This window comes from Astatotilapia calliptera, chromosome 22 (assembly GCF_900246225.1).
Source record: "Astatotilapia calliptera chromosome 22, fAstCal1.2, whole genome shotgun sequence".
Taxonomy (NCBI): Eukaryota; Metazoa; Chordata; class Actinopteri; order Cichliformes; family Cichlidae; genus Astatotilapia; species Astatotilapia calliptera.
Window position 1 is genome coordinate 3,502,840 of NC_039322.1, and position 25,349 is coordinate 3,528,188.

At 41.0% G+C, this 25,349-nt stretch overlaps 1 protein-coding gene and 1 long non-coding RNA gene across 6 annotated transcripts in view; one reads left to right on the forward strand and one right to left on the reverse strand.

Moving 5' to 3' along the window:
• LOC113014183 (uncharacterized) overlaps positions 1-25,349 on the forward strand; it is a 72,911-nt gene that overhangs the window by 20,045 nt on the left and 27,517 nt on the right. For all 4 annotated transcript variants that reach the window (XM_026155546.1, XM_026155547.1, XM_026155548.1 and 1 more), the window contains one exon: positions 13,072-13,109. In XM_026155546.1, the coding sequence (XP_026011331.1) occupies positions 13,072-13,109 (38 nt within the window). Of the gene's footprint in view, positions 1-13,071; positions 13,110-25,349 lie in introns of those variants that run through there.
• LOC113014185 (uncharacterized) lies at positions 10,948-18,782 on the reverse strand. Of its 2 annotated transcripts, XR_003270934.1 has the most exons (4): positions 18,678-18,782; positions 18,489-18,514; positions 17,836-17,907; positions 10,948-11,608 (listed from the first exon to the last, which is right to left on the reverse strand). It is a non-coding gene; the product is annotated as an uncharacterized LOC113014185 (long non-coding RNA). The 2 variants fall into 2 exon arrangements; XR_003270935.1 differs by lacking the exon at positions 18,489-18,514.

Below are 25,349 nucleotides of genomic sequence, written 5' to 3' on the forward strand. Positions count from 1 at the left end.
TTATGTACTACATCACATTTCAGTGGGGTATGTCAGAAGTGTGGGCTCATCTGGGATTTGAACCCAGGACCTCTCGAACCCTAGGTTTAAAAACACTCCTAGACCAACAAGCCCATGTGCCCACAGGGGTTCTTGGTGTCTGTTCACAGTTATGTTCTATGAAGTTGCTGTTTGAGCACCATGATGCTTCCAGAGTAGCAAAACGGTTAATGGAAAACCATCAGTCTAAGAGTCTGTGTTGTTTCCAGCCTTGAGACTAAGTACCTTTGTGCTATCAAAAGAAAACCGAGTGATATTGAATGACTTTGTCATTTGTACTCTAGACAGGAAACATAAATCTCAGCGTTTGCAGATGAAACTACTGAGGTTGTAAGTTGTCACGCACAGTAAAGAGGTGAAATAGGTTGCGTTGCTTTAGTTTTGGTTGTCTGCTGTTGTTGGTTACGTGTTGATCAATAATGATGGACATATTCTGGTTCACTGCTGAGCAGAAAACACACTGACACTCAAAGATGTGCCATCAATGTTCAAATGTGCCAACACACACACTGTATTAGGACATGACATTGATGTATGTCCCAATCAAGCAGCATGCTGTTTGAATGGTACTGAAAGTTCTTTGGAGCAGAAAGAGATTGAGTGCTCAAATCATCCATAGCACAAAGTCTTCAAACTCCCCCTTTCTGACGTAACACACTGTTTTTGTTCTGACAGTAACGTTAATAAACCTGATTTCTTTCTCTGTTCTTGTGTTCAGGATTGCATAGAGGGGGGATTCAGCAGCCTATGTGCTAAAGCTAGATCACTGGTGCCTTTGACACAGAGATCGAACATCTCTTTATTTGGTTCTCCACTCTTTGTTTACACTGACCATAATCCTTTTGTGTTTCACTGTTGCACATAACAGAAATCAGAGGTTATTGTGGAGGGCTAACATTATCTTGCACATCATCCATCATCACAAAAAGGTCAGAGAAGCCTTGTACCAACTAGATGTGACACCACTAAGAAATCTTTGTTCCTCAATCTATTGTTGAGCTATGTTTATGGTGAGGCAGGACTCATTATTGTGCTGAAAGAGGGCACTGGCATCATATTATTGGAACGAAAGGGTCTATGTGGGCTGCACCAATGTTTAGATAGCTGGCAGATGTCAAAGAAAGCTTGGACCCAGTGTTTTCCAGCAGACCATTACCGGTGGTGATGCCTTTCCTGGCTTCTCTTCTCTTCCAAAGGCAACTGATGCACACTCACGTGGCCTTCCATGTGATATAAAAGAAAAACCTGATGGTCATGTGTTCACTGCAGATGCTTTTTGGCCATGCATTGGGGATTCATTACCATGTTTGCTCCCCTTTCGCATAAGTGAGCCTTGAGTGGCCGTGACCACCATGAGCACCACTTTCACTTTTGTGGCTTCCTTAGTCTTGTTTTAGTGAGCACTAACCAATTCATAGTATAAATGCACTTGCTTAGTTCTCTAGTCCACAGCCATTTACCTGCTTCCAGTACTTCAACTTCAAGGACCGCCTGTTTACTTGCTACCTAATATACAATATCCTGCTTTAGACATTTAGCAGGTGTCTTTGCAATGAATCACCTGCAAGTGGTTTCATTGGCACGTGTAGTTATTTGTTGGCATGTTCTTGGCATAATAGTCTCACATGGAGATATGTTTAGCCTTAGTTCTTATAGTTTGTTTTCTGCAGAGAAATTAAAGACAATTTGAACGTTTGCATTTAAATCCCAGTTTTCTTTGAATTGTACCTGCAGCGAGCGGCGCCGGGGTTTCCCGATCAGCTGTCTCTCCTCTTCAGTTATTTACTGCTGATTTATTGGGTATATTTCTGGATAAAAATCTGTTCTGCTGCAGCTTTGAAGACTAATTAAATAAAATGGCCTAAATATCTCTCTGCCTCCCTCTTTCATATGAGCATATTTCATTAGTTTAAAAGTAAAAAAAAAAGAACAGAAATGTGCTGCCAAGACTGCAGCAGATTGACTGAAGTAAAAACTGTTCTTGGCTAAATGAAGCGTGCAGCTGCAGTAGAGCTTTTGGCAGACGGCACTTCTCTGTCATCCACTGACGTCTCCGATTCATTTCCTTGAGACCTGCTTTGTTGCCAAACAGATTAGGCACAGCAGCATCAACATCTACACCGATGCCTTTGTAATCTTCAGACTACAGAAGAATAGCCTGAGGAACAAGCAGCAGGAGCTTTGTAAGGACTTCAAGATTCAGTATAAATGAACAAACAACAAACAAAAAGAGCTGCTTTGCAGGGCAGGAAATATAAGCTGTAAATGGATTGTTTTTATTCATCTGTGAATCGTTTGTTTAAAAATAACAATCTTTTAAAAGTTCAGTTTAATTGTTTTCTTCTCATCTACACGCTTATTTACTCCCCTGCTATTTGTGTGACTTGTAACAAATGCAAACGAATGAATATTGTTTTCCAATCCTAATTATCCACTGCTGATTATTTCCTAATTAAAACAAAACTGATTATCACAGTTAACAAAAACATGGCCTTTCTAGATATGAAGAACAGCAGCTATGGGGGTTCATCAATGGTGGTAGCTGCTGTAACACAAATCTATGAACGACACCGAAGGTCATGAAGAAGAAGGCGGCTCGTTTTGTATCTGATGGTCATTTGCTTTTGTTCGACTCCGCTGCAGAGTTTGGGTACGTGCACAAACAGAAACAACCTTTTCCTCAAAGGTCAGTAGCCTCACACATACTGTACCAAACCTCAGAGGCGCCGGGCTGCATGTTTCACAGGCTAACAAGCAAACATCACGCTGCAGCTCCACACTGTGTAATTCATAATCAGACTCGGAGTCAGGTTAATTACCAAGTACAATGCTCGGCAAAAGATTTAGCATCCATTGCCTCGCTGTTTTAGTAAAACCAGTTACATAATTACACAAATGGATTCAACGCCTGTTTGTTGGGTGGATCTACTGCAGCACAGCGGTTAAGATTTCGAGTTTGAGCAGAATAAATTAGAATTTGGGAGCCTGATTATACGTTAGAGAGTCAACAGAAAATGAATCTGCAGTTTGATCATTCTGATGACCGGTAACAGTTTTGTAAACACTGCTTAAATTCAGCATTTCAACTCTGTGTTGCGTTTGTAAACTGAAAGTTCAGCGGCTATGCTTCACTTGTGTCTGATATTTTAAGAGATCAGCTGAGTAATAGAGAAAATAAACAGCAGATTAACCAACGGCAGAAATAATCATTAGCCGCGTCACAATAAGTTTTACATAAATGATGACAATGGGCACATGTATCAACGTCAGAGGTGCTGTTTGTTGAAACATTTTTAAAATCCATGACATCAGGAAGTGTCAGTGAGAATAATCTAATATACAGAAGAAACCTGGTAGCAGCTATTTATAAATATGAAAAAGCTGCAACAAATACAGCTTAACATGCAGAATATACAGCATGACATACGAATACCAGCTTTTCAGTAAAATAACATGCCGGCTTCGTCATTTTCTTTCAGTCGATACAACCGTGCTGATGTCTGGATCGTTCTGCAGAGTGTCTAAGCCACGTCGCTGGTAATTCTGTAGCTTAGACAGAGAAGGGTTTATAGATTCAAATATGCCAGCACTTTTTCTCGCAAGTGATGGCAAACCCACCAAATCCTTTGTAATGACATGTAGAGATGCTTACAGCTTTATACTGTTGTTATGGCGAAGAAAACAGGGTCCTGAGATAAATGACTCTTTAGTTTGCCTCTTAGTCACCAAGTAGATGATGGAAATGGGCAGGAGCAGGAAAACAATGAGCTAAAGTGGCTTTTTGTTGTCTGAGTTTCATCTAGCGTTAATATCAGTCTGGTCTCATTCAAATGTTGTGCGTTCTTGGTGGGATTTCACATCAGCACCTGCATTTATACAAGTAGTGGTCGTATTTAGAGTTGGTTAAAGTCACCTTTGATGGAGAGAGACTGCATAGCAGGGCAAAATCATTTCTTCTGCTTTAGTTATCCTATAGATTCAGATACATGAGGTGTTTCACAGAAAGGAGAACCAGTGTTTGTAATGATGATGTTTCACTTCAAAGTTTGTTTGCGATCTAAATAAAACAGCTACAGCAGCTCCAACTCGTTCTTTCTCTGATTGCCACACTGCCTTGTTCTCTCTCTGTGTTCAGAAATCGATTTCTCAGTGCCCGCTAACATCAGACCCAGAACAGCTGAGCGAGTGAGCAGCGCTGCGTGCTGCTGAAAGTTTTCTCCCCTTTAATTCAACATTTACTCTTCTAACTGTAATTTCACCACCATCATGGTTCACCCGCTAGATGCTGAATGAAATGCACCAGCTGTGTTATCATATTAGAATTATTTGCTGCTGATTAAACATTTTCAAGAGAAGATAGAATACCTGCTCCGTGCTACCGTCAGTCTGCAATATTTTTCCTGTTGCCATCTCAGTTTCTGGAGACAGAAGTGTCCACATTTGGCTAGACAAACGGAGAGCATAAGTCACTTATCAATCACAAGGTAGCCACTGCTGGTTATGCCCTGCTTTTTCATTTATTTTTCTCTGAATGGGTCCACAATTTATTAAAGAAACATCATGTTGTAATAAATCCGGCTTGAAACCAGTGACCTGGACCACAAACATGAGACAAACATTTGTTGACAGAATAAATCAAGTGAAAACAGGCTGTTTCCCCCGTGGACTTCTATACAATGTGTCTTCTTTTTAGAGTCACAGGTGTTGCCCCCTGCTGGCCGTTAAAGGAACCTGCAGGTTTAAACCACTTTCACTTCCCAGGCTATGAGGCTATGTTCACTCTTTTAAAACAGCACGTGCTTGTAAGGACACAGACCTTGTTTCTTAAAAATGATTCAGCACTACAGATGCTAAAAAAGAAGTTGAAGTGTTAATGGTCATTAAGTCGTCTGACACTGACTGACACTAATGACTGCGATGTACGCTGCAGTCCCTCCTGGTATTGCAGGGAACTCTGGGTAAATGTCCATCAAATGGCACCAGAGTGATCACTGATGCCGCCAGCTGTTCCGACTTACACATATTAGTCCAAGCAGCTGTGATTATTTCACAGTATGCCAGTGTGGGCCTTGCATTATAGTGACGGCTTTGATTTATTCCACAGATTATCTCGCAGTCTCACTTTCATGAGTGCAGTTTTCTTTCTCACTGAAAATATAAATGTGTGCATTATTTCAATGATTGTATGTTACAGGGGATCTTTAATTTTGGTTATTTGGTATTAGATGAAAACTGCAGGTTCTCAGGTTTGTACAGATGTGATGGTGTCAGTAACATTAACCTCCTTGGACCTGGCATCCACATATGGGGACATCACATTTTGGGTTGTCTAGACCACAATACTAAAATTTGCTCTTTCAAATGAGCCATATTGCTCAAAGGGGCACAATTGTTGTTTCTCATTTTGTTTTTGTACTCAGGAAAAATGCTGCTGTGTTCAGACACCAAATAAACAGTTTTGCACATCATTACTCAATCGTGACTTTATAGTGTTCTGTCGACAGTATAAAGCCCAAATAGCAAAGAGAAATTAAAAATGCATGCCATGAAGGAGTTTGGTCTTAGGAGGTTAAATAACAGAGATTTCTTTGTGTTTTGCCACAACAACCACCTGCTGACATGACGTTTTCCCTGCTCTTCTTTCTTCCTTTCATTCCCATATTTTCCTCTGGCTCTTCTTCTGTTTACCTTTTGTCCATCTTCCCAGCAGCCCTGCTGCTGTCTCCCTACAGCCAAGCGGTAAAACATTAAATGGTTACAGCAGTCTAGTAGTTTATGTCCTTGGACACAACTAGACATGTTTTTTTTTTTCTCCACACAACAGAAGCATCTCCCTGAACCTAACCTAAACTTTTCTGAATGATAATGAATAATCAAATGTATGTATAGTGTAAATATCTTGTCCCCTCAGGGACTGTGGTCTCTGAATGAGTGGACTGATTAATGTCACAGCCTCCAACTGTTTACTGTGGATTTTTTCTGGCCTTAAAGAGAGAAAAAAAAAACTTTACTTTGTAACCACAGACATGACCAATAACTAAGTATGAGACTGGACTACTTAAAATTCCTGTCCAGAAACACAACTTAATAGATTAAATGTCATGAATATTTCCATGAGTCTGTGTTATTACCCAACATACCTAAATACCCAATCCCCTGATGTCCTGAGCTCTCAACGTTTCCTCCTGTCAGACTCTGAGTCTTCAGCTTCCCTTTGTGCCTTTCTCCTCACTCTCTCCTTCCTCCACCACTTCTCCAGCAGGGATCTCCATCAGCTCCTGAGGTCTCTGCTGTGTGTGTGTGTAAATTTGTATGTGCCTGTGTGTGTGCGTGCGGTTGTGTTGTGTGGAGTAAATGGCCTCCAGGATCCCCAGGGCTGCATCTCAAATGTACTCACAGAGAAGCAGAGTCATGACTAAGACTGCATGCCTTTCATTAACAGAGAGAGAGAGAGAGAGCAAACGTGTCTAACAAAGTTGAAAAAGTCAATTTATTCCTCTGGTGGAAATGTGCCTAAGACTAAGAAATGTCTTTAAGGAACAAGTTTGCATTGTGTGGGTCAGAGTACATGTCAGAGTACATGCGTGGGTGTGGGTCAACTTGCTGCAAAGTCAGTGTTATTTTGTTTACATAAGAAAGATGTTTTAATAAAATCTGATCACATTAATTCTGTAAACAACACAGGACTTGGTGAGCTGATGTTTGATCAGCTACATTACAGTGTATTGTACCTACAGAGTATTTAGATAACTTACATTTTTTACAATATTAAATTTTCATCCTCTTCCAAGTTGAAACTGTGTGTGGAGCCCGTTTCTCAGTCTGCTCCATGCTGTCTGATTTCCCGCTAGTCTTGAGAGGTGATTATCTGGAATCCTACAGAGAATGAATGCGCGCAGCCTATTTAGCTCCGTTTACTGGTTTAGTGGATGTGCACCACATTTCAGTGAGCTTTGATGTTTGCACAATCACAGAGAATGAAACAGTGTGTGAAGGCCTGCTGCATTAACAGCTTGATGTGTTTAAATCAGTGGTTCTAAACTTGGGCATCAGTAGCTGTGCATGGAGCCACTGCAGGTGAGGTGAAGTAATACTGAATCAACATGACTTCTCTTTGTTTAAGACACAAACCTTTAGTCTTCATCTTGTTTTATTAGTAATAATTTAGAACATTATCACATTTTTATCAGTAATTATTAGTAATGCTGTTGAATGGTGAATTGGAGAGCCTGGATTCTCACCCTATGGGACTGACTCTAGCTCTAGCTCCACACTTTATTAAGAGACATTTCTAAACAAATACAGCGGTCCCTCGTTTATCGCGGGAGTTACGTTCTAAAAATAACCCTCGATAGGTGAAATCCGCGAAGTAGCCAACTTTATTTTTTCCAATTATTATAGATGTTTTAAGGCTGTAAAACCCCTCACTACACACTTTATACACTTTTCTCAGACAGGCATGAACATTTTCACACTTTCCTCTCTTGTTTAAACTCTCAAAGTTCAAACCTTTGTAGAAAAATAAGTCCAGTATTACAGAATGAAACCAAAGATCAAACTCTGTTTTCAGGTCCAGAACATGGGAATAGAGCAGCTGTGAGGGAATTCAACATTAATGAATCAATACTATGGAAATAGAGGAAGCAAGAAGAATGAGTTGAGTAAAGTTTGACTTATATGACTGTTTTGTTCGCTTAATGCGCCTTATGGTCAGAAAAAAAAACGTAACTTCTACCTTCCTTTAGCATGTCCAGAAGTCCAACTTTTTGTGCAACGGTTAACATCTTCCTCTGCCTTTTGGGCGCTATCGCAGGTCCCTTTGACGGTGCAAAACGTTTCGTCGACATTGTTGTTTCTTGGGGAGAAAACTTACAAACATACAGTGCAGCACTTCAGAGTCACACTGCGAGCGATTGAAGATTTATGTAAATTTGACAAGCTGAACGCATTCTGTACTGTACAGGAGACACAGCAAGGAGGAGATTGATTGACAGTGGTCTACAGCCAATCAGGATGCAGAACACAATGCGCTGTAAAAAACAAACAAAATAAAACTGCACACAGGAAGGCCGTGAAAGGTGAACCGCGTTATAGCGAGGGACCAATTAAAGTTAGTAGGGAAGGGTTAATGGGAAACACTAAATGGCCTGCAGGTGTTAATGTGAGTGTGAATGGTTGTCTGTGTCTACGTGTTAGCCCTGCGACAGACTGGTGACCTGTCCCCCTCCCGCCGCCACCAACCCTGAAAAGGATAAGTGGAAGAGAATGGATGGATAGTTTCTATGTGAGGGACAGATTGTTGTTCGCACAGCAAACAACTTGCCAGTTACATGTGTTAAACCATATTCTGCTTTAACATCCTTCTGGGACTGATGGAGACTACAATTCACAAAATAAACATCATGCTTGATTCAGTAAGACATGAAACTAGAAACTGAGATCATAAAGTCATCAGGAAAGTGTTTGCTAAGATCCCAACAGAAAACAGAAACGGCGATCATTTTCCTATGGATGTCTGCGCAACTGGAAATCTTTCTGTAACCACAGGAGTCGCCCCCTGCTGTCCAGTACAATTAATGCAGTTTTTGGCACATCTACACTTCCATGAAACATCTGTGTTTTGGAATAAAAATAATTAGAAACACCTTTTTCCTCCAAGTGGAGCTTGGTGAGCACTAGGGTCTTTTGTAACTGAATCAATTGCTTTTATCACCTTCTTGTCCCTTGACATAAAGTGTAACATCTGTGTTGTCCACCCCTGAACAAGAGCAAAAAGCTACACCCTCCCTACACCTTTGGTCTTTGTTGGTACTCCTTGGAGAGACAACTTAGGTCTCCATTGAAGTTATGGAGGCTGAGGTATTTTTAGACACTGTCGTGCTTGGGACCAGTGAGGCGGGACCAGGGAGAGAGTTTAAAATCAATGCAGACAGCATCGGTGTGCATGTTGGGCCATATGTTCAGAATGCGATACATAAGAAATGTCGGCTCTTTGAGCAGCGTAGCCTGATAAGTGAGTCCAATCTGCCTTATTGATTACAGCCGTTAAATCCACTTCAACCAGCCTTTCGCAAGGAGACGAGAGAGAGGTGATGCGCTAAAGGAGGATTTTGAAGGTTTAGGCAATGAACTGTTCTAATGATGAGTGTACAACGCCCAGGATTACTCCTCAGATTGATATTCAACAACTTAGGCAATTTTCTTCATAAGCACTCTCATCCTGACTTCTGCTAGCTGAAGTTGGACTAATTTCATAGCACTTGACTTGAAGTATTTTAGTCCTCCTGCAGCCCTTTGGATCAAACAGTGATTTTATCTCAGTTCTTTCTACCAAAAGATATTACAGATGTAGGTTATAATCTGTGTTAACAAGGGGGAGCCCCCTCCTTTCAGTGCCACTTAATTCTAATATCCTTCAATATCCCAGGCATCACTGACTCATACAGGTCACGCCCTCCTGCGCCAAGGCACGGCGTGGATAATTAATCTAATTTTAGCGCTGGCACTCAGTGATATACTGGACAGAGATTTGCTTCTCAATCATCTTAATGCTGCAATAAAAGATGGTGCTTCCAAGAAGGAAGAAAAGAAGACTTTTCCGTGCACTTCAGTTCCCTGCTTATGACTCATATCCTGTTTTTGTTTACATATTTAGGATGTGATGCTTGCTACGTGAAACATACTGCGACAAACTGACTCAGCGACTGCCACAGTGTTCACACAAGAAATAAGACCAAGGTCATTTATTAAGGTTAGCATAGCACATGTATGCACATCCCTTTCATAAAATATATGATTGTTTTATTTTTTATTAGCATGTTGGTTGCTGAATATATAATTAAATGTATGCACTTTTGTGCTTGAATATAAAATAAATAAATAAATGAGCTAAAAGCTTGATGCCAGCTGGTGCTGAGACAGAGAATGAGCTTAGAGACAAGCTTTTACGATCTTCAGGGCACAGGATGACCAGGTGAACCACATTAGCTGACAGCCCTCCCAAGGCTCCTGAATCATAACAGGAGCATCAAGGACAGCTTACTGGAAAGAGCCATTCATATTCCTGTTAACATGATTTAGAGCTCAAGAAGTCTCTGTTCAGCCCTCTGTGTCTGTAGCCCGGTTTTCACTCTTTTTTGTATCAATACAATCTGCTGAGAATGATTTGGTTTATTATATTGACCTGAAATACTGAACAGCTTTATGCTGTATTCAGGATCTAACTATTTAATTTTATTATCCAGTAACACTGGTTAACAAGCACTTTGCTCCTGGGATTCTTTCACCTGCACCTGGAACAAATTTTACTGACTCAAAATCTAAAAACCATTTTCATCTAGAACATCCTGTTTTGTTATTTATGAAGTATTGGACAGCTATTATAGCCTGACGGAAACGTGATGTGCTTCAGTTTTTAAGAAATACATTTAATTAACCAATAATTAAGGAAGGTGTCTTTCTTGGTCCTGAAATCTATGACCTGATGCTTGACAATGAACTCAAAAGGAGCTGAAGCCCACTGAACCAGCAGCTTGGAAGCATTCGTGCATGTTGTCTGGAATTTCCTTGGCAATTATAGAGTAGAGAACTGCGCCGTGTTTGCCACTGAAGATGCACTTATTCCATTCTTGTTTGACTTTTTTCCACCAAAATTTGGGCGATGTCAGGAATGCGAAAAGGTTTCATCAACATATAAAAGGTGATGGAAAACCGATATCAGGGAAAATGTAATCAAGCACGATGGCTGATGAGATGGATGAGCAGTACAAGCGTAACACAAGCGCCTCATTTTTTACCTGGTTTTCAGTAACATGCTTTAACATTTCTCTGGCATCGTTAATATACAGTGCAATGCATTAATAAACATTAATAAATTTGGTGGGAAAAGTCTAATTCAAGCACCAAATCTGAATAAAGTCATGCAGTTTAATGTAGTAAACACTCCTCGATTTACAGAAAAATAATTCATTACTGCAGAATGTTGACGCTTGGTATAAATCTGCCATTGGATGCAAATTACTGTGGCATTTTCTACTGCCTGCTTACTGTAATCTCTGAGCTGGCACACTACATATACAACTTCAGGCACCTGCAGTACTGTGCAGAAGTCTTGAGCCATCCTTTCATCATATTTTGCTTCCAGTTAGTCTTTGAAGCCTCAGTCCAGTCCTCGGACTTGACCATTTTCAGAGAAATGCTTTCGTTTTTTTGTTAGGCCACTTGACACTGACCTATGAGTCATTTAAGCACACAAAAAGGAATCTATCTCAAGGCATACATCAGTGTTATGTCTACAGACTTCACAAAGGAGCAAAGAAGCAATTTAAAGTTTTAGCTTTTGGCATTTTGTTATGGCAGCCTGTTAAAACAGCACAATTTCTTCCCATTTCTTTAGTTAAATATATAAAAAATGCCAACGATAATACAGTTTGACAATCATAAAATGGTATGTTTGCACCAACAAGTTCATTCTCAGACAGCTGAAAACTTGGCATATCCTGGCATGGTGCGCAGTGTGTCGTTAAAACTATGTGGGTAAACTGGACAACTGGAGGAGGAATTGGCAGGTCTAAGAGAGAAAAAAAAAGGGGGGGGGGGGGGGAGAAAAATACTTAGCACAGGATCTGAAAGAGGCACTTAGCTCTTCTACTGTTCACAGAAGTATGATCAGAAATGGTTACTGTCAAGATGTCATTCTTAAGGCTGGAGACCAGAGAGAAAAGGCCGAGGTAAACTACACAAGAACTGGGTGGAAAATCAGTGGCAGCAGGTTTTATAGAGTGATTGATCCAAATGTAAAAATTCTGATTCAATTTATTGTCATTGTGAATGACAGTAAAGCGCTATCAGATTTCTTTTCTCAGATTTCCACCATGCATTACAATCTGAAAAGCATCTGACTGGCAACAGCTTTATTTTTCAGCATGACGCTGATCCCAAACACACTGCCAGTGCATTAAAAAGCAGCCGACATCCAAAACACAGCTTTGGATGTCCTTCAAGAAGCCTGGAAAATGATTCCTGAAATGACAAGAAATCATATCTAAAAGATCTTGTCTTGATGCACGCTCAATCATCCAGGTAAGGAAATCCCAGAAAGTCGATTCTGTTCATCTGGACTTAATGTTTTCTTCCACTGAAAACGTTAAGTCCAGATGAACAGAAAAGAGTTCAGACTATTAATTTTCAAGCTCATAAAAAACTGTCCTTTTGCCTTATGCACTGTATTCCCGTGTATAATTGCACCTATTTCCCATTTTTATAGAAAAATTTAAGAATGAAGGGGTGGCTCAAGACTTTTGCACAGTACTCCGGGGTCTTAATGCTGCTCTGGTGCACAGTACATCCAGTAATGTAGCAAAAATAATGCAGGGCAGCCTGTTGTGTCTCATCATTGTTTCGTTTGTTGCTAGCTCTCACACAGAGTGCTAGCATGAGCTGCTACACTGACAGATTCATTGGATAACTTAATTTAGCATTAAGGTCATGCTCAAGGTCATCAAGGAAAGCAAGACGAGTGGTGAGTCAGCTGTCATCACAGTCTCTCTACTCTGCTCCACCAGAGAACAGTGGTCCCTGTTTTCTATTTTATTAGCACTAAATTATTAACTTTACTGGCAATAATAAGCATCCACTGTTATCACCCTCAGATATTTCAGAGTCATCTCTGGCCTCTATGACTCACACTCGTTGTGCCCTCTGCGTGCCAAAGCTTGGCGTGGATAATTAATCTAATTTTAGCTCGGTGTGTTTGTGCTCGAGTGTGTGTGAGAGAGAAATACTGGACGCCGTTGTCATTCCTCCACAGCGAGCAGGCCGAAGGCGGCTTCAGTGTGACATACTGTTATCTGCTTCTCCCTCTTGCTGTCAGTGTTTCTCCCTCACTGTATCTTCCTGTCTCACCTTCTCCTATCACAGACAGCTTAAACCGATTCCTGTTTTCTGCATGTGGCATCATACCTGTAACTACTGAAGCACCTGATAATGAAATCTTAAATTCATCTCATTTTCTCTCCCTCTCTGCCTCTCCAGCAGCGGATGCCGTGCCGGTACGGAAAGATGGGGATCAGGTAAAGTGCTATTATCTCTTAAAAAAAAAAAAAAAAAAATTAATGCCTGCACCATTTGCTGCACACCTCAATCTATTTTTCCATTTTGCTGAAAGCCTCTGTGACAGAATGCAAAAGACACTCTGGTGCTGGCGTCCTCAGCTCTCCTGTTACATCTGAGCGCTCTCCAGCGTGAGAGTGGTAGCATGAGTGTTGATTTTTGGCCCCTCAAATATTATGGAGGTGAGAAAGAAGCGCTGTTACTCATCCAGAACTGTCTCCTGTTGTTACACAGTGTAGCCCTTAGAAATGTTAAAGACCCGCCCCCAAAGATACGTGGTGCTGCAAAAAAAAATGTTTGCCCTCTTCCTGATTTCTTCATTTTTGGCATATGAGTCACACTTAAATGTTTCAGATCACACAACTTCTGATATTGGACAACAATAAGCTGGATAAATGAAAAAAATGCAGTTTTGCAAAGTTATCCAAACTTACCCCCGAAAACTAAAAACTGGTTGTGTCAACCTTGGCAGTACGGACTGCAGTGCAGTAACTGACAATGAGTCTTTCCCATCACTCAGGATGAATTCTGACACAGTTCTTTGTAGAATTGCTTTAATTGAGCCAGACTGGAGTTTTAAAGCCTGTTTAAGGTCACGCCAAATCAGATTTAAGACCAGACTTTGTCTAGGCCACTTGTTGGTGTGTTTTGCATCACTGTCCTGCTGTATAGCACGAGTGCCATCGAGCTTCAGGGCACAAACTCATGGCCAGACATTCTCCTTCAGATGTTTCTGTTAGAGAGCAAAATTAATGGTTCCATAAATTCATCCAGGTCCTGAAAGCTGTAAAGCAGCCCCAGACCATGACACTACCGCCTCCATGTTGTTATGTTCTTTTTATGAAATGCTGTGTTAATCCTACACCAGATGTAACAGGACTCAAACCTTCAGTCCACAGAAAAGTTTACCAGAACTCTTCATGTTTTCCTTTTGGCCAGCTGTGGTTTTCTCCTCTGAACTCTCCCGTGGACACTATTCATGCTCAGTCTATTTGTTACTATTGAATCATGAACTCTGACCATAAATGAGTGAGACCTGCAGTTGTTTAGGTTTTGTTCTGGTTTCTTTTGTGACCCTCTTGGAGTAAATCTGCTTGGGAAGCCTGGAAAGGTTCACTGCTGTTCCAAGTTTTCTCCGTTTGTGGATAATGGTTCTTACTGTGGTTTGCTGGAGTGCTAAAGCATTAAAAACGGCTTTGTAACCCATTTCAGGATGATATATGTCAGTTACTTAGTTTCTTTCGTGGATGTAACATGATGTGCTGCTTTTTGAGATAGTAAAGTTGGGATCATATTTTCTGAGACTTCTAGGGTGTGCTTGGGTCCCAGTGGTATAAATTTCATTAGAGAGTCAGCACCAGGGTCCGGATGGATGTCTGTATGCCTCCTGTTTTTTGTGATGAAGTCTCAACTATGCCTGCAGACATCAAATAAGTCAGGAATGGCTACTCGGCCGTTGGCCATTTCCAGCTGTTTGCATCCCCTGCAGAGTGTAATCTTTAGCCTACTTCACTTTGTGAGACAGGTTCTATTTATGTGATTTATTGATTAAACTGACAGTAATCAGGCCGGGGTGCACCTGGTGAAATTTAAGTCTTGTCTCTGAAAAATGTGGTTAATTGCAGTTAATTCAAGATATAACAACAGACAGCAATTACTTTCACATAGGACCTGGTAGATTTGGTAGCTTTTGCCCTAATAAATGAAATCATCATTTAAAAACTGCATTATATTTTTACTCTGGTTATCATAAAGTTGTTTGATGATCTGAAACATCTAAGTGTGAGAAATATGCAAACAAATAAGAAATTCAGAACGGGGCAAATACTTTCTTACAGCACTGTATTTGCAAGCCTGTGTGTGTGTGTGTGTGTGTGTGTTTGCAGTGTATTGAGCGTAAAGTGTTCAGACAGTCTGTTTCAGTACATGGGAATTTACCTGAGTTAAAGGGAAAGCACTCCTTTTTGGGGCATCCTCCTCCCCCGCATTATCAAAAGTAAGAAAAGAGTTTGGTGGCACCACAGGGAGCTCTGTGAAGCCTGAATTATATCCTCAAATGTACCGAGTTGGTGCTGAAATGTGAAAATGAATCTGTAAGAAGTGAACCTACCCCAACTCTGAAGCCTCCATCGCAGCCTGAGCCCAGAGGCTCAAAGCTTGTTAGGTGATAATAATCGACCCCGTTTCCAGTCTGCTAGTTTGGATAAGACCCATCATCTCTACCTTCTACAGTGCTTTCTTTTTTTAACACAAGCACTCCAAAAACTATTGAGGTGTTGTTTTGGCCTCTCCAGCTTTTTATCTACACTGCTTATGTGTCGCTCGTCTTTAAGCTAAGCTTCTAAAAACTCAACAAGCATTTGGACCTGAAAATGATGCCAGACTCAGTGAGCAGATTAGGATAAAACACCCAAATCTGTGACTCCCAGTATATATACCACAAGACAAAATCAGAGCACTAAAGAAAGCTGAATAAAGCAAAAAACACTCTTTTATGTCCATAATCCTGTTTTGTGTATCGCTGTAAATAAGTGAATAAACATTTTAATTAAGAGCACAAGCCTTTTAATATGTCGGTCAGTGCATCTGGACACGATTCTTTCTAACAAACATGCAAGCCTGCCAAGGATTTCTTTCATGGCCAGACAGTGGGATGGTCTCATCTGGCTGAGTCAGTAATCTGCCCTCAATTCAACTGATTATTAATTTTACTGCTAAAAACCAGAGTCAAGGCAAAAACGCCCCAGTAGTGTGTCTGCTGTGTTGGTTTGGCAGCATCACTGTGAGTCACAGACTTCAGAGAGTCACTGAAACATTAAAAAAGGTGGAGTGACCAAGTGGCTGAGGCACACGTGACATGTCATTTAAATTTCAGAATTCATCTCAGTATTTTATTATTAATTGATCAGCTTTGCTGACCTATAAACTGGGTCTGAAACCTCCAGACAACCGAGGCTTTTCTGGGTTTCATTTTCAGTCTGACTCTGCTGGTGCTCCACCTTCCTGCCTCAGACTGTAGTTCAGATTAATTAGTGCCTCTAAATTGGCAGAGGTGTGAATAGTTGTCTGTCTCCATGTGTCACTTGAACAAAATCTCACCAGAAGATGAAGCTGAATGTCTCCACCTTACTCTTACACCTGTTCTACAGCAAACAAGCAACATATACCAACACTTCCTTTACTTTAGTGAATGAAAACATACTGTAATCATTGCATACAGTGTACTGCCAAACAGCCACAGGTGTGACCAAAACTAATGGGCTTCATTACAGTGTAGTGACCAAACGAGCCATCTGAACCTGAACCAGCAACGACTAGTGGACTGAGGATGTCCACTAGTCATTTAAAGACTGCAGCCTTTGCTGGCTCCACCCCGGGTAGTGTCACTCACTGTCTCCATTAACGAAAGTCATAAATGAGCAGAGGTGGGGAAAGAAAAAAAAAAAGAAAAAAAAAAAAAGAAAAGAAAACACACCACACTGAAAAAAAAAAGGCTGCATGTCAAATATAACCAACGCTACATGTAACCAGGTTCTGTTTCTTCTGCATCAGGATGTATGATATGGAACAAACTGCTAAACTCTAGAAACTAATCTGACTCTCGGTGCACTGGTGACACTAAAAGCTGCATATTTCTGCGATGTTCAAAGCACGATTTGGTTAACGGAGAATGTGATTAACAGTTTCGTATAGCCCCTAAAATACCCAATATTTGTTTGGACATTTTTTAACTTCATCGATTTAACATTTTTAAATGTCTTCTGAAGGTTTTTCTGTCTTTTAGACAAGTTGAGGAGTCTGTTTTCTGTTCCTTGTCTAAATGACAGGTCAATCAAACACAAGGGACACCCCAACATTTTGAGTCATCCCTAGTGTAATCTTGAGGATTTAAAAAAGAATAATGGGATTGCTTATGTTTTAGAAGATGTAATCTCTCGTGGTAGAGGCTTCTTCAGTTCTAAAAACAAATGGTGGAGAGTCCTGGGTATTTTATTCCAAGTCGGGTTGTCTTTGTTTAAGGTGATCCTTAATGTCAATGACCCACTATTGATTCTGTGACTCATCACATGAGCTAAGGTGTGAAAAAGGTGTAGGTTTAGACCATCTCCAGGGGTGATGTCCACCCCATCGTGTGATGTGTTGAGGTCACCTGGGCAAAGTGTAAGTGGTGATTGAAGCACCTTGGAAGGGATTTCAAGACTGCATTGTCAGTGGCTTATAACAGATGTTGTAAGTCACTGCCTCTGTTCAATGATGCTCATTCACAGTGGACATAGATGGTGTGAAAGAGGAGTAAAGGAGGTCATCTGTCTTCTCTGTCCAAAATGTGAACACTGACATCCTCAAAAGACTGTCCTTTGTCCTGTAAATGCAAGTGTTCTCCTTTCTAAGCTCTCAGGACTGACCCGGATGAGTGAGAAGCTACACAGACGTACGTCCCCAGTTTAAATGCTGTTTCAGAGACTTTGGAAAGCAGACAAAAGGAATATTAATTTCAACTCCTGCACGTGTCACAACATCATGAAAAAGGAAAAGGGATGCTCTGTTGGGAGAAAATGGTGGTGTCACAGCCTGCAGGAGCTAGTATTAGTCAAACCTATGTGTACTCCTGTGTGTACGCCGGCACTCTCTGACTGTCTGTGTGTGACCGGGTGTGAAGGTGTGCCAGTGTTGATAGTCTCTTACCAAGGCCACAGAGCTGCTGTCCCCTGGGTTCAGGCTATTACTGAGCCATGTATCACTTCTCAGCTGTGGACCCTGGAGAGATGGAGAGGAGCAGAAAGAGTAAGAAAGGGAGACAAAACAGAGACGTCCGTCCTTTTTGTTGTTCCATCAGTGATTGATGCTTTATGTATGTGCTGCTGTCACTTTGTCTTTTAAGTGCTGTTATAGTAATAGTTAGTCCAGGTAACTTTTCTAACCCTTAAAGCCTGTTCCCTGTTGCTTTCTCCCTGTTTGAAGTGATGTACACTTACAGAAGCTTTGAGCTTTTACAACAAAACATTCCCAGCATTTTCAGACTTGTATAACTGAACAGTCATGGATACGATCAGCATTCTGGTATGAAACTGTCACGGGACAGTGTAGCAGGCAGGAAGTGGACCCAAATGCAGGAATCGTGACAAACGTGAACTCAAAGCACAGCTTCATTGGCTGGGAAATGGCAGATTTATTTAACTAGAGCATGAGGGGGGACTGCAACTAGAAAGTGAAGAAAACTAGAGGCTTAAGTACACACATGAGATAATCAGGGAGTTGGAACACACCAGGGAACACAGGTGAACTAAATCTGATTAACAGGACAGACTACTAACAAAATAAAACAAGATGTAACGCACACTGAGACTCAGACACGTGGACTTGACTGTCACAGCCGGGTTGGTTGGTGTGTTTGAGGAGCGGACCCAAAAGCAGAAACCAGAAAGACGTAGAAACAAAATGACAATGGTGAAAACTAAATTATAACCTGAACTGGGAAAGCTAAATCTAGACATGGAAAACTCTACATACAAACATAAACCACGAACCTGAGAAACCGAATGCTTCAGATGAGCTAAACAGATGACCTGACAATGAACAGAGCGAGACAGAGGACTTAAATACACAAAAGGATAATGAGGGAAGTGGAAACACCTGGGGAAACACAGCTGACACAAATGAACATGATGCCACAGCGGGACTCTTCAAAATAAAACAGGAAACATAATGGGACATGACAACAAGAGCTTGACAACATAGAACACACAGACATGAGACACGTGACAAACTGGGGAGACGCGAAACATGAGGAGAGACACATGAGAACAGATAAGGGAGACGAAAGCAAGGGCAAAACTGAAAGTTAAACATAGAGGACAAAACAGATAAAAACTCAAAACTAAATGGACCTTGATGATAACATAGATTATACTAAACCTTAATTAAAAGTAACATAAGAACTTAACATATTCAAATATAACCTAAGAAATCAAAAATACAAAATAAGCTCAAAATGCTGGGTCACAGACCGAGCACCCTGACACTTGACTAAACAGACAGACTGATGAAACACTGAGATGGACATGGGACCAGGACTGCAGATGTATTAACTAGACAAGACGGGGAACACAGACGGTCACGGTGACAGAACACAGAGAGACCAGACAGACACGGGGGCACGACTGTGGAGACTGGAGGTGAACAAACACGGAGACGAGACGGAGACGGACTGGACAGGAAAGAGGAGCTAAAATAAAACAAGAAATCAGAAGCTGCATGTAAAACAAACTCAGAGCCACTAGAACATAACATATTCAGTAACATGAACATAGATGTTCACATAACTTTATGATAAATCCATTAAATAGATGCCACACTCAGTTTACTCCACATTTCTTGTCTTTTTTTTATCCTGACATATCAGTGAAATTTATTTCTTTTTAAAAAGTGAGAATTAAAGAGCAGTTAACATGGCAGGAGAAGGTTAAATCTCCACAAAGGTTGCAGAAGTCTGTATCTGTGTGCATCACATAGCCACTGGTGTAAAAGGAAATTTCAATAAAGCAAGCTACATTAACCTGCTCCCTTTTTCACCATGGGTCACCACAGCATGGAGCTGTTTTATAAACCAGATGCTCTTCCTGAAAAACGCCACAAAAGACTTGTGTCGCCTTCTGGGATTGAACCAGAGATCTTTTACATACTAGGTGAATGTGTAAACCATAAACTACTGAGCCACTATTAAAGGAAACTTACACAATGGACATTTACATAAAAATTCAAAGTAGTTTCCCAAATTGCTTAAAATAACTTTGCTTGTTGTTTTAAAATAAAATAAAAAAAAACATTATTTCCTGTTGCTGTCAACAGAACATCAAGAATGAGCACAAAAACACTGGTTTTATGCAGGAATACATCAGACCAGCCAACAACATGGCTGTGATAGAAATGCATCCTGCAAGCCTGTTACATCAGCGTGTATAAATGCATGGGTTGCACCCGCCTGCCACCGTGAGAAGCACCTGGAACATTGGCATTGCAAGGCATAGTTGTTATTCAGCGGTCACGGCATCAGAAACAGAATTCAGTTTTGATCAAGTGCTGTTTGCATTGAGCTCTGATCCCGCAGCAGCCTTTGAGTTGTTTACCTCCATAAACACGACTCCTCTGTGTAATTTATTGGCCTGCACAGAGGCCAGCAGGTGGAGAGAGATGAGGAGCTCGGAGAGATGATTCAGACTCAGAAACAGGGAGTTCTTGACCAAGTGCGACAAACCAAACGCTACAGACTGACAGACAGAATAAATCCTATTCAACTAGATTCAAATGCAAGTAAAACAGAAGAATTCAGGCCGTGAAGATCGAAACATCGACAATGATCTCATGGCTTGATCTAAATAGAAATTTGGAAGTTAACAGAATGTTCTCATTGCTTTATTTTCTGCCTCCTAGTCTCCTCTGTCCTCCTCCCTTCTGCTTCTGATCAAAAATAATCTCAGTACATCTTGAACTTGTCTACATAAATGGCCTGTATTTATATAGCGCTTTACTAGTCCCTAAGGACCCCAAAGCGCTTTACATATCCAGTCATCCACCCATTCACACACACATTCACACACTGGTGATGGCAAGCTACATTGTAGCCACAGCCACCCTGGGGCGCACTGACAGAGGCGAGGCTGCCGGACACTTGCGCCACCAGTAGGCAGCGGGTGAAGTGTCTTGCCCAAGGACACAAAGATCGAGACTGTCCAAGCCGGGGCTCGAACCGGCAACCTTCCGATTACAAGGCGAACTCCCAACTCTTGAGCCACAATCACCCCACATGTTCAAGGATGTCCCAATTCCTAAAATGCATCTGGAGGACAGAGGATCGAAGATACACAGGTATATTCTTTGCAGATTTATTACCTCTAGAAGACGCCTGCAAAATCTTTGGATTATCCAAACAGCGGCACTCGGAGCGATCTATGAGCAGTTAGTCCTTCGTTTGATAAGATGTTTCAGTTATTTAAGGTGGTCACATCCATGATGAAACTTTCTGCTCTTGAACGTTTGTGTGATTTAAAAAAAAATGTTTCTTTTCAGACGGCGCTGTAAATTTAATTAAAAGCAGCACTAAATATAAAAGCTGTCATGAACACTGTTACGCTCGTATGACATCAGACATCAATAAATACAGATGTAGGCTGTAACAAAGCAGAGCAGATAATGCAGCTGTGCTAAATGTCATAATTTATTGATATGGCAATAAAATGAGCTCCAAAGCAAGTCTGTCTCATAGTTAAAAGCCTGTCTCCTCGGCTCCTTTCTCCTTGTAACTCCTCCCCCGTCTCCTATGCCCTGCTCTGGTTGAAGGGACTAAGAGACGAGGGGAGCATGTATAAAGCGAAAAATGAGAAAAGGAACAGGCCTGCAGCAAAGCTAATGCAGAAATGTCTATAGCTTGAATTCCTTCTAGCGGTTTGCAGGGGGAGACTGCGTCTGGTTGCAGTTGTATGGAAAAATGAGCCTACATTTCATTTCACCTCACTAAACACTTCTCAGATTAATTCATGGTCTTAAACACTTTCAATTTAAAAACAAATACTTGGTACCATTTACTGTAAAACAGATGATAAAACTCTGCCAGTTAGAGCGTGGTGAACAAGTTATTAATATCGTACCATCCTTTGATAAGCAATGACCAAAATGGTCAAAATGTTTAGTGCTTCCAAACAGTAGCCCAGAGGAGGTTTTCTGTCCATCACGTTTAATTAGTGGCACCCGAGGTAGCTGTAGCTGTCACTCAGGATGCTGCGGTCAGAAAAGCATTTGAAGTCCTTTTTTATAAAAGGTGCCCAACTGAACTCATAATTCTTACCCTATTAGATGAGCCAGTGGCACTGCTGATCTGATCTACTCTGTTCTTAATTATCCATCCATCATCTGCTGCTTATCTGGGTCAGGTGCCCACACCTCCTTCTCACCAGCCCCCTCCTCCTTCTGGGGAAATAAAGGGGTGTTTCCAAGCCAGACATTAGTGCTCGCACCAAGCACTGATTCACTGTATACTGTGCTCAAACACAGTTGCCCCTCCTCTAAATTCCCCTGTACTCACACTGCTCACTGATCTGCGCCCGAGAGTTTGTCTCAGCATCTCAGCCTCTCTCTCACACTCTCTCTTTTGAGATGTGCTCTTGCACAGTTCTCTTCACAATTGTATGCATTTTGGGACTTAATTGGGGAAGCAGTGACACGCTGCCCTGTGTCACAGGTTAAAGTGAGTTTCATGAAGGCAGCATTGGAGTGAGGACAGTGATCACACTGTGTGATGTACCTGAGTACAACTGAGGTCCAGCTTTTCAAGCAGACCAGGGCGCGATTTATTTAACTCTACCCAAGCATGGCATCTGATCACTGTAGCCAAACAAGCTGGATTTTTGGGTTCAAACATGTGCAGGCACGGCTATTACAGCACGGCTCTTCAGCATTTCCTGCTGTCTCCTCCCAGTTGGACATGTCTGAAATGGTAAATGGACTGGTTCTTATATAGCATATTTCTATTCTATCTTAGCACTCAAGGCTTTACACAACTTGCCTCATTCCTTTGACCACAGGTGGAGGTTTAATGAGAATGCAATAAATCTAAGATAAAATAAATCTAAATAAAGCTCCGAGTGAAAGCTCAGACAGTCACTCATTTCAAGTGCATGTATCAGTGAAACCCACAGCTTGTGGCTACAGGTGAGGTTAGGATCATAGATAAACTAAAACTTTACAGCACAAACCAGTGAACATGAAAATCAAAGGAATGAGCTCATCATGCTGGACTCACATTGCACATTAAATACAAAAGTGCAGAAAACATCCCTGCAGCATTAGGCTCGGTGAAAGGCGCATTAGTTGAAACATCAGCCTGTCTGATCAATACCGAGTGCTCCGACCAGATCTCCTCCGAGGATATAAGCCTTCCAGAATCTGAGTCACAGGATGGAAAACACAAACAGATCAGACGGCGTTTCAGCTGCAGTCACAGGACCTATTTTGTCTTCATTAGTTTGTGATTTAAAACAAGTTTCTTGAAAACTGCTGGAAGATCTGTACCGACTGTAATGTTTCCCATTGGAATGTAAAACCGAAAAAAAGCTTCTGAAACTGCATTTTCACATCATTTGAAACCAGAATTAAAGAAGATTAGCTCGTCTTTTAGAAAGATGATCCCACGGCTCTGATTTTGAAATGACACGTAGTACAAACCCGATCTCCGGATTTAATTATGCACCATTAGGTTCTGTTTGTGACTCACTGTTATGCACCCACTGAGCTGCTTTAACCCCTTTAACCCAAATGCCATCCAAAGTTTTAATTACATCCTCAACTGTATTATTTAAAATATTTTTTCTGTCCCTCCCAAGTAAAAGCATCATAGTGAGTCATGGATCAAGTTAAATGAGAAAAGGCAAATCGTTAATAGCTGAGAAGTTCAAAGGGCAGTAAAAGAAAGAAAGAAGGATAACTGTTTTTCTTTAACTTGTACTCCCTACATTTGAGCACAAATATCAAAATATTTCTCTTCAAAACAGCTTCATTACTTTAGGTTCAACACATCTGAGCGGAGTTATTAATTATGTCAAAGCAGTTGGAAAGAATGATATTATACTCCGTTATCAATGCTACTGATGTAAAATGAAAGAGGCCACAAACATATCATTTATGCATCATTTATTGCACTACACTCGGGCCACTATACGCAGGCCAAGGTGTAGATGTCAATCAGTTTTGGTTGCGGTGCTTCGGCAAGTGTAAATGTAGTAACATTTTCTAAGTGGCAGGTAATTAAAAAGGCAACTTTCCAGCAGATATCAGCAAACACACAAACTGTTTCTGTGCAGTTTCTGTATTTCCCAGGGAGACAAATGAAAGGTCAGTGCACAGTTCACTCTCAGAGATGGAGAAAGATGTATTATTCTATTTATACAACATGAGGTTCAGTTAGCCTCGCACACAAATAGCTGGTAGAAGTGACCTCCAAAGAACTGCCGTTTACTTTTGTACTTTGAGTATATGTCTGAACTTTTTCACTTTAATGTGAGTCAGTACTTCAGCTTTTACCAGAGTATTTTCTAACACATGTATCTGTACTTCTACTTGAGTGATGGATGTGTGCACCTCTGATTATATTTCAAGAAAGAAGAAAATAACCCCAATTATCAAGTAGCCATATCTTTGTCTGATGCAGCTCGTGTCAGGATAGACTTGGACTAACTGTGACCCTGGAGGATGAATAGATGTAGAAAATTGACATCTGGATAGGAGGTAGTTATTATTGAATAAACTGTGTCCTTCAGGGAAAAAGCCATGAAGCAGGACTGCAGCATAAAGCGCTGATTTACTCAACAGTTGAGCTGAGAATGTCAGTTTATTGAGAGACGTTCACCGTTATCGTGTTTGAAGGGATTTTAGTTTCAGCTCACACACGTCTCGCTCCAGTTCAGGGAAATGCGCTACTGAGCTGGAGCTCAGCAGAGATACAAATACAGAGTCGATTTGAATACAACATACACACATACACACGTACTGATGATTAGACCTTTTTTGCCTTTGGTTGAACCTCCACCTTCACACACTGAGGCGTTCTTTATGACTCCGAACTCTGAAATGTCCAATAACAGAGAGACTTTGATTATTGTAAATTTATAGTTCAAACTTATACTCACAGTTATTAATTAGATTGTCCGACCTTGAACCTTGAATAATTCAGAGGCTAATACTTTAAGATTTCAAGGCTCCTGCTTTCTTCTGTTACATGTGAGACATTCAGACTGAAAGTGAACCAGTTGTTGCATAGATTTAAACATCAGCCGTATTCAAATTTGAGTGAAATGTCTTAACAACAACTGGATAGATTGTTATAAAATAAAGTTAAATGCCCTCCTCAAGATGAAAACTCATCTAGCACCATCAAACATTGTGTTTAGTGTTAATTAGCAAATGTCAGCACGTCATCACACTAAATGCAGATGGTCATGGTGTGACAATTGCAACTATGCCAAGTCAGCATGTAAGTTAAGCTATGCTGACATTAGCAGTCAGTGCACAGGACTCCTCTGCCTACAAGTACAACATGCCTTTAGATCAGAAAACTACATCCCTAACACCACCTGACTATGATGGTACAGGTGAGGCTGCGGCCTCCAGGACTGTTCTGTGCTTTCTGATGTCGAGACACCAGAATTAGA